The sequence below is a fragment of the Thalia democratica genome, unplaced genomic scaffold, assembly GCF_965202585.1.
Source record: "Thalia democratica unplaced genomic scaffold, ktThaDemo2.hap1.1 HAP1_SCAFFOLD_904, whole genome shotgun sequence".
Classification (NCBI taxonomy): Eukaryota; Metazoa; Chordata; class Thaliacea; order Salpida; family Salpidae; genus Thalia; species Thalia democratica.
Window position 1 is genome coordinate 8,386 of NW_028139851.1, and position 10,712 is coordinate 19,097.

The 10,712-nt window shown below is 25.1% G+C and overlaps 1 protein-coding gene across 1 annotated transcript; it reads right to left on the reverse strand.

The window, feature by feature from the left end:
* Positions 1-3,711: 3,711 nt before the first annotated feature.
* Positions 3,712-9,108, reverse strand: LOC145847376 (small nuclear ribonucleoprotein F-like). The gene is made up of 3 exons (XM_082953587.1): positions 8,839-9,108; positions 5,854-5,956; positions 3,712-4,109 (listed from the first exon to the last, which is right to left on the reverse strand). The coding sequence occupies exons 1-3, from the start codon at positions 8,930-8,932 to the stop codon at positions 4,052-4,054; spliced, it is 255 nt and encodes an 84-aa protein (XP_082809713.1). The 5' UTR covers positions 8,933-9,108; the 3' UTR covers positions 3,712-4,051.
* Positions 9,109-10,712: the final 1,604 nt, after the last annotated feature.

Below are 10,712 nucleotides of genomic sequence, written 5' to 3' on the forward strand. Positions count from 1 at the left end.
ACTTGTAAATGTACAAACAAGAATATTTGTCGAATAAAAGAAGCTTAAAGTATTAAAATCTTTCAAAGCAAACTGTTATCATTGTTTTAGCTAAAGGCTTTCATGATAGTTAATGTGGCTTACAACGTATTTTCTATCTATTTATACAACTATATCTTTGTGCATTTTTTTGTATCGAAGTTTTTAGCTAGTGTTTGCACATAAACGAAGTTCTTAAAAACTCTAGTTTTTCAGTTTAATTTTTTTAAATAACGTTTTATTTTTACAGGCAAGGAAGCTACTCTCCGGCAGCTGCAGAAGCCGGACAAGCTTGAAAAAAAACAAAACTTTAAAAAAATTCAATGTACGCTACAAAGGGCCGAGCTTGGAAAATACAAAAGAAAAACTGATAAAACATTTTTTAAAATTTTATTTTTATACTAATTCGCTTAAACACTAATAAACTGTAATTTGGATTATAAACACAAGTTGTTTTAATGTATTTTTAGCTTTCAGGTAGATATTGTTTGTTGAGCGACAAAAATAATAGACGTTCAAATAATTGGCACTAGGACCATGTGTACGAGGAAACTTTGTTTAACGCTGTAGAAAACAAAACGTTTATTCAAAACTAATTCGAAACCAAATCGTAACATAGCTTAAAAAGTGATTAAATGTAGTTAGTGAAAAATTAATTTTTAAATAAAAAGATATTAAAAATCTGTACAAAAGAGCCTCCCTAGTGTAATGTTATAACCTAGTAATTTAATACAGTTGTAAATTGTTTTATGTGTATGATGAATAATAGATAAACTTAACTAAAAGTTAACTACTGGCTTTAAAATTTGTATTAAACTTCATGACAATTAGTATTACTAGTATTGGACCAATCATTTAAATATTGTGCAGATGAGTTGTTTTGAAAACAGTCTATCGAAAACAAAAAAAGACAAAGTTGTCTTTAGTTTAAGTATAAAATTATACTTCAGTAGCATTAATTAGACTCAAAGAATTATAGCGTGTTTTGACTGTTTTCCTGGGTGACATCTGAAAAACTAAAACTGTAAGAAAACGTAACAAAAAGGCGATTTAATGTGGTTTTAATTTTCAACACCGACTAAAAGTTCATATTCAGCTGTTAGCTTTTTTCTGTCAAATAAAGTTTAGTTAATAGTTTTTTTAACAATAAAGACGTAGTTTTATAAGTTTTTTTTTCAGAAAATAAAAATTAACTAATCAAGTAGTTTTAAAATGTTTTTATTAGAAAATAATGTGTACGTTATGTAAAAATTTTATAGCAGCGAAAGCTTCACATTTTAAAAATGAAACTTTTCATTCAAAATATGATAATCAAAGTGTTCTATATAACTATTTAAAAATTATAATACAGCTCAAAGGATTTCCTTTTAAAGATTCGCAACGTTCGTAGTTGTAATATTTTTATATAGTTTATACGTTTTTTGGTTTAACTAAGTAATTTACTTACATAGAATTATATATGTTGTTTTGTTTTTAATACAAGTTAATAGCTAGTTTTGATTAGCACTTTGTTTTTAGTTTCTTATATATAAAGGGTTTAAAAATACATTTTAACTCAACAATGTAAGGCAATACTTTTACATATTCAGTATTAACTGAACTTAGGTTTGTATTTTGATTATTAAATAATAATAATAAAGAACTGGACTACATAACAACACTTTTCATTATGTTTTACTATTGTTTTCAAGTTTATTAAAGTTTGAATACTTTTACGCACCTGAAAAAAAAATTGAGACAGTTATGTTACGTAGTTTTCCAAAAGGTATCACTAAAAGTTACTACAGAAACTACTCTATTTATTGAAGAAAAATTATTGTGTTAACTCACTGAAAAAACTCTAGACACGCCCCTGCATTATGCTCTGTCATAGTGTATTCAAAGCAACAACCTTGTTAACAAATCCACGGTGTTCACCTTAGGTTTAGATTTTAAATTAATTTGACTTGTTTCGAGCATACTGTTAGTATAATGTTGCCAAATGCTTTACTAAGTTTTTATTTATCAAAATAGTTTTGTTTGCTTGATAGTATTACTTATGTTTTAAATTCACAACAGTTAAACTACTTTTGTTAAAATAAGTATTTTAGATTTTTTGGTTTGGTGTTTAGACTTAAAAGTTTTTATTGTTTTTTATGGCTTACTTAAATCATAGGTTTTTAGAATTTTAAAGCCTCTCTGCAGTGTACTACATGTATTAATAGTTATACATTTAATATTTTAAGAAATACAATATTTGCGATTTTTTATATTTACTTAATAATGTTAAAAACTATTAAAAAATAGCATAATTACTTAAATACTAAAGTTACACTCCATGCACATTTTGTGAAAAGTAAAACTCTTAGTATACTAATTTTACTATTTGAACTAAAATTTCATAGATGCTGTATTTTATTCTTTTATTTTGTACATGTCACTTTAAAAAAATATATATTTTTTTCGATAGTATTATTAATAATACAAAATGTCAATGAAGGCTACGGTCCTCTTTAAAATGATAAGCACTAACTTCACTGATTTAGTATGAGACTCTTTTGTAAGTTTTTGTAAAACTCATTGTAAATTAAAGTAAGTTTAACTGTTATGTTAAATACGTGTTTGTACAGTATGGAAATAATCAAAAAAAAAACTTTTACCGAAACTTAGTTTGCATAATAAAGTCTTGAAATAGTAAAATAGTATATGTTATTATCGTCTCTAGAAGTTGAGACCTTTTTGTTTGTTTTCGAACAATCAATGCACAAAATATATTTTTTTATGTCTGTTTACAAAGATTATTTCGCTATAGCAAAATTTATGAATATTCCAGGTTTTTTTAAAATACAATGTCAACTTTCAAGTTTATTTGCAACCCTGTAGATATTCTAGCAAATTTTTAAACTTACACTAGATCTTACGGAGTGTATGATAAAGAGCAAAAAAGGACCCACGCATATTTTAGGGGCGTTGTAAGACTTGAATTATATATTTCAAGACATTTTTAAACTTTCTGTACATTTTATCATTCTTCATTTTTTTGAGAAAATCGAGAAGTGCTTCCGTGAAACTTTAGTGAAAACGCGTAAAATGTGTTTTTGTGATGATTGCTACATGTACATAAACGTTCAGCTAAAAACTTGAAGGTCAAATTTTCAAGGTCCCATATAAATTACATACGGGTTTGTTCCTATGAAAAATATAATTAGTACAGTAGTGGTAAAATTTTTTTTTCAGTGTTGTCTTTATATGTGATTATGCACAAAAAGTTAAACCAAGATCTACTGCATGATTTATTATGGAAACAGATCACTCTACTGTTCACAGGTCGCTAGTAACAGTTTTGCCAGACATTATTAATATTTTTTGAGAGGTTATTATATTCTAGAATGTAAGTTGATTGTTTCAAAACTTGCTCAATACCTAATATTTCAGTTTAAACATTTATACAATTCATCACTAATTTTCAAGGTATAAATGACGTAAAAAGTAAATTTAACCCTTATCTTTATTTTAAAGTTGTTATTGATTCCAAACGCCTTACTTTAATTTTCTTTCAAAGGCTAAGCAACCCTTAAATTTGTTTATACACTTCCTGAAAAAGATTGAGAGCTATAATTAAGCGCGCTTGTGTAAAAAATTGACAGATGGTATTTTTAATAAAACGTTGGACACACCAAGTAAAAGTAGATATACATTACATACACACAATTTAAACAATTTATTGACAACAGAAAAACTTTGAATTTATCTACAACTCAACAGAATTTACTAAAATTTAAACAATAAACACTTTACTTCAAAATGCACATTTTAGGAATGCTTTAATTTGATATCCATCTGTAATATACATGATAAAACAATATTTTAATTAGATAAAAATTAAAAATAGTGACTACTAAAAGTGCTCAACACTCTGTGAACTATTTTTAAACCAAGCGAATATTTAACAAATGAAAACGCTGCAAAATAAGATCGGCCAATCAATGAAGACATCAGACTAGATTGAGCCAATCACAGAAGATCACTTGTTGATTGAGCCAATCAGAATCGTTTAAACTTCACCGGCCTCGCCTTCCTCGATGCCTTTGATGTAGAGGACGTTGTTGCATCTGTTTAAAAAATATTTAACTAAATTAAATAATATTTAATAATATATTAAATAATAATAAAAAATATTTAAAATTTTGTGAATTTGTCATAAATGGTGTAAGAAAAGTGAATCATGTTAAGCACCTACTTAATATTCTTCAAATACAAGAAAATTTAACGTACAGAACATTGTTGCATCTATTTAAAACAAATTTGTAGATAATTTGATTTCAACAAATATTTATTTGTAAGTTTGTTCAATGTAGAGAACATCCAATACTATTGTAAATGTAAAGAATTTATAACTATATAAAAATATGTCAAATTTCATAACCAAAAAAACTTATTTGATTTTTTTTTCAGCTTTAGACTTTTATATTTATTCACGTTTTTTTATGGCATACATTTTTTAACAGGGTTTCCACTCTTTGAATCAAAAAACTATTATATGTACGCTTAGTGTTTAACTGAGCTTTTCAAAATGCTTAATAAAAGTTTTTTTGCCTCTGGCATGTATACAATTTCTAAGAGTAGTGAAAGCTGGCCGTGAAGCTGAAAAAAAATTAACATTTCAAAATCAATAAAAATTTAGTTCTTGAAAAAAATTAGTTAAAAAACATTGAAAGTAGATAAACTAATTCTCATACAACATCTATACAAAAATATGTCCTGAAACTTTACAATATCCTTAAACTAACCAGAGTCAGCCTGAGTTTAAAAATAAATCACAATGTCCTGGATTTCTAAAAAAAAATTAATATCCTAAGTTATCCTTAAGTATTTTGAGTGAGTGGCAACCCTGTTTTAAGAACTATTCATCTATAAAAACAACAAAATGAATTCTGATACATGAAAATTATTCTTAAAAATTATATTTACAATACTATTCATCAAAACTATCTTTAAATACCTCTGTTTAAAACTTGAAACTTGAAAAATTTTAGAAAAACTTTAAGCTACGAACCAATTACAGGATTTCCACTCGTTTGTTCAAATTTCTAGGTTTTCCAAAATTCTTCCAAGTTTTAAAAGTACACAATTTTGGGTCTACTTTTAGTTTAATGTTAAGTTTAAGGTAAGAAACTGTGTTAAATAATATAAAAACATTGAAAAGATACTGTAAAGCTACTTTAAATATATTTAAAAAAAAAAAATTTTGATGATAACAAAATGTTTTTATTTATGTGATAGATTTTTTGAGTCAAATTGAAATTTTACTACTGAACATGTGAAAATTGTTAAAATTAGGTTTTTTTAGTGATTTTTGTTCAAAATGCCAAGTTTTGCCATGTTTTTTTCAAAATTTCACAAATTCCAGGTTTTTCTAGGTTTTTTTGCCTAAATTGTCAAATCCCAGGTTTTTCCAGGATTCCAGGTAAAGTGACAAACCTGCAATTAACAATATACAATTTCATACTACAACAAAATTAACAGATTTAAACAATATTTTGTAAGCTTTTATTTCAATTTAAAGATATTAAAAATAACAATAAACATTGAATATTCTTTTATATAAACAAAAAATTAAAATTTAATATATTTTTATGCAGATTATTGCATTATATATAAATAAATTTTATTAAAACATTCTTTGATAAAATCAATAAGAAGTAATATATTTAATTTACGCAAACCACCATTTTACTTTACTTTATTCTTTTTTTATTTTACTAAAACAACTGGATAAAACTATTACTGTACACATACACTCAAACTCTTTATAATTTTCATCTAATCTTATCCTATATATAAACAACTAATAACCTGATGAGAATTTCACCGAGGTTACCGGCTTTGTTTCCTTCAACAAACTCTTCGGTGTTTGCGAGTTGCATGTTCATGTAACCGTCAACGCTAACCAAATATCCTGATATAATAAATATAAGTTAAAAATATACAAACTATATTATATTGTAGTTGCATGTTCATGTAACAGTCAACGCTCACCAAATATCCTGACATAAAAATATAAGTTAAAAATATGCACACTATATTATATTGTAGTTGCATGTTCATGTAACAGTCAACACTCACCAAATATCCTGATATAAAAAATATAAGTTAAAAATATGCACACTATATTATATTGTAGTTGCATGTTCATGTAACAGTCAACACTCACCAAATATCCTGATATAAAAAATATAAGTTAAAAATATGCACACTATATTATATTGTAGTTGCATGTTCATGTATCCGTCAAAGCTCACCAAATATCCTGATATAAAAAATATAAGTTAAAAATATACACACTATATTATATTGTAGTTGCATGTTCATGTATCCGTCAAAGCTCACCAAATATCCTGATATAAAAAATATAAGTTAAAAATATACACACTATATTATATTGTAGTTGCATGTTCATGTAACAGTCAACACTCACCAAATATCCTGATATAAAAAATATAAGTTAAAAATATACACACTATATTATATTGTAGTTGCATGTTCATGTAACAGTCAACGCTCACCAAATATCCTGATATAAAAAGTATAAGTTAAAAATGTACACACTATATTATATTGTAGTTGCATATCCACCAAACATTGTACAATGTGAAAAACTTAAAAACACCAACACTTTATAACATTGTGAGTAAATAGTGTTTATTTCAAAAACATATCAATTAAGATCAAATACATATTCATTGTTGTTCACAAAGTATCCTGAGTTGATATATAATGTAAGTAAAATTTATTTTTAAATACATCTTTTCTATCATTTGTCAAAATATAGAAAAAAATACTGTTAATAATACTAGTTTTTGTGCATAAAGTATAAATTATGAGTGTTTATCAACACTTTAAGTTTTAGTATAGAAATTTAGAATGACCATTGACATATTCTTCAAAAAGTCAACCTAGTATTTTCTAAATCTCTGCTTAGATTTCCAATATTTTAGGAATAAAAACTCGGTGAATAAATATATGTTCAAGAAGACTTTCAAATGTGAACTAAAAACTCAATGATAATTAATTCAAACTATTTTTCAAACAAGCTTATTTCTATACATATGCTGTTGGAGAGTTTTTAAAAATTCTAATTTATTAAAAACTTATTGAAAAATATGTCTACAAACCACATAATTTCTAAATTAGTGCAGTATACTACAGATGCCACTTTTTGAAGCAAAAAAGCTATACATTGTATAACCTGTTATACATCAAACTAGTAATGTAACATAAAAAAATAAATATTCTGTATAAAAAGTAACATATTTTTAGTAAAGTAAAATACATATTTATTACTTAAAATAAAACTAGTAGGCCACTTGTATTTTTTAATTTATCAAATAATTAGTAACTAAAAGTCATGTTTTACATTATGTTTTAGTTTTAATAATAACTAAGAAAATAAATGGGTTACAACAAAAACTTGACACCTTAAACAACTTTTATAAAAACCTATAGTAATTAGGCAATAAAATAAATGATAATAACACTTTTTTAATGGTATTTTTCGTTTTTATTTATAAAATTAATGTACCAATTTAGCAAATTAATGTAATATTTTTCAAATAAATTTAAAAGACTAATACAAAACTTGTACAAAATAATTAATTTCAAAAATAAAATTCTCATTTAACAAATATCTAACATACAAGAGAACAAAAAGACTATTGAAATTAGATTGACCAATAGTAAAACATTCCATATTATTTATTAGTCAAGTAAGTTTTGTGCTTAGTAACAATTACTTCCATAAGATATAAAAGTGAATCATAACCTGATATTTAAAACTAAAATTTTTTATTTAAGATTATAATTTCTTCATTCAAAATGATTAATTAAAATAAACATGTAAACCAAATGGAACCTTTTACTTGACAAAATATTATTTTTCAGTATATAAAAGAATGTTAAATAAATATTATTCATTGTCAAAACTGTATTAAAATGTTAATACTCAATAATAATAAGGCCATAAAGGGGGGCACTTTTTTTACAATAATTAACTTAGGCTTTTATATGAAAGCTTTAAATACAAACTACAAGTCAGTTTTTATAGAATTCAAAAATATCATTTAACTTTTGAGATGTTTTATTTTATGTAAAAAGTTTCCAATACAAACGTATGGACCGCAAAAATTTTGATTTTTCAAAAAAATCAAATTTTTTGAGGTCAATTTTCTCAGAAATTTTAAAATTCACTAAAAATTTATCTCCTCCTTCATTTTTCAAACAATCTTCTTTAAAGTTTTAGGAAATGTTTCTTATGTTTAAAGGAAAAAACGTTACTTATGAATTTTAATAACTTCTAAAAATATAAACTTTATCACAAAAATTTTAATTTTTTTTTAAAATACATTTCTTCAATTTTTTTTTTAATTGTTAAGTAACGTTTTTTTTTATTGTATAAAGATTAGACTGTGAAATTTTGAAGATTGCTTGAAAAATGTAGGAGAAGATATATTTTAAATATAATAGTCTTTTTTTGCTGTTTTAGTTTTCCCTTCCCATAGGGAACCTATTATGCCGCCCGACTTTGACTGGTCATATCTCAAAACTAAATAGATTTTTTAAAACAATAAAAAGCATCTTGAAGCTTAGAAAAAACTCTATAAAATAAGATTAACTTGTAAAAATCATTGTTTACCTCCCTTATGGCCTTAACAATATATATAAATACAAATCTCTATTCTCCATACCCCACTTCAGATTCACAATGACTTTCCAGTGAGCAAAATAAAATATACAACACAACTAAACTTTACATTTTATTACATTATTTTTATGTAAACGTACCTCTATACTCCATACCCCATTTCAGCTTGACCATGACTGGCTTACCAGTGAGCTGGTTCAAAAACGGCTTTGGGTTCATTGGCATAGAAGACATGGTGACTATTTAGTAATGCTTTCTGTAAAAATAATGTCTACAGCTTTGACATCTTCTCTTGGTAGCGAATTATAGATTACAAAACTGTTTGAACTAGGCTAAAAAATAATCTTCAGAGTTTTTTTTTTCCATGTTGTAAGATATCAGTTTTGTTGCCATAATCAATAAAAGCAAAGTTTTTTTCAAAGCCATTCATAAATGTTTTGGTAAGTGTATCTTATCACTATGCACAATATGGATTTTTTTTCTACCTGCTTCAAATTTAAAGCTGAACAAGTTGGTATATCAGCGACTACAAAAACTCTATAGTTGCCAAAACGTATTGAAATAAGTTATAACTAAAGTGAGTTTACAAACTTTTAAATGTAATGCTACAAACTGATGAGAAAAGGTTTGAAAATACACATAATTCATCTTGAACAAATTATTAAACATTTTAATTAAACTAAAAGCAATTTTGTAAAATTTAGAGGTAAATACTTGTTTTATATACTTTTTAAATGTTTTCAAATGTATTTTACATGAGCACAATGAACTACTGTAGCTTGAATATTAAACAGTACGTTCAAACAAACATCGATAATGTAGTAAAAAAGGAAGAAATTGAGAAAAACTTAAAAAAGTTTTAGATACAAAGTTAAAAAAAGTTTGTACGAAAAAAGTATTTAAGCTTTAACTTTATCTTAATTAAAAAACACATAATTGAAGAAATTCTTAAGTGATAAACATTTTAAATAAATTAAAAACAGTTTTGTAAAATTTACATTTCAATACTTGTTTTGTATAATTTTTAGATGCTGTCAAATGTAGTTTGTATGAGCATAATGAATTTTTCAACTTCAATTTTAACTAAATAGTGTTTAACTAAGTATCATTTCTACAGTTAAAAAAGTAAAACTTTAAAAAAAACTATAAAAAGAATCAATAAAAGAATCATCAAATAAAAATAAGATTTAAACAAGTAAATTTATCTTTTACAAAGTAAAAAAAAGTAATGTTTAACACTGCGTAAAATAAAAAATACTTTATGCTGGAAAAAGTTAAAAATCGCTCTGCTATGCTTACATAGTGTTTCAATTTGTAGTTTTCAATGAATTCTGGAAAATCTTACATTTTAATGTGACATCACAACAAGAAAGCTTTTTGGAAAATAATTTTCTGCCTGGGCAAACTCATTTGTAAAAAGTAGTTGTAGAAGAAGGAGCACTAGGTTCTGGACTCTATTTTTTCTATCTTTCATTGTGCAGTTTGAGTACACTAAACAAAGTACTGCATCTATTAATTGTCAATGTTGCTTAAGACAAATCTTGTTATTGATGATTATTTTTACTGTTGTCTTATCTTCTAAAACATTAATTTCTTTATATTTTCTGAGAAAGTTTAAGAAATCACTTGATCTATAAAATATTTTGAAAAGTACTTTTTCAATGAATATTCTTTTGAGAAAAGCACTTGTAGTAGTAACATTTGTCAACTCTAAAACTATTTTTTTCTTTTTTTATTCTGTTTAAGTAAGCTTTGTAAAACACTTAGCAAACTCTATTTGAATGTCAATATACTTGAAGACAAAACCAGTTCTAGATAGTTGTTGCTCATTTAATCTTTTACAACTCTTATATTTCTACATTGTTTGAGTAACTTAAAGAAAGCATTTGACATAGTTTGGGTATCAACAGTCTTGAAATTTATGTTGATAACTAATATTTACTTTCTTATGCAAAACCTATGAATTGATCTTGTAATTCATCATAGAATGAATGTATCTTCATTGATAAAAATT

Bases quoted from the DNA above. Each gene is read 5' to 3' on its own strand.
- LOC145847376 (XM_082953587.1), bottom strand. From the start codon at position 8,932: ATGTCTTCTATGCCAATGAACCCAAAGCCGTTTTTGAACCAGCTCACT. The intron at 5,957-8,838 runs GTACGTTTACAT...TTATTATATCAG, and splicing joins ATGGGGTATGGAGTATAGAG to GATATTTGGTTAGCGTTGAC. The intron at 4,110-5,853 runs GTTATTAGTTGT...TTTTTTAAACAG, and splicing joins CTCGGTGAAATTCTCATCAG to ATGCAACAACGTCCTCTACA.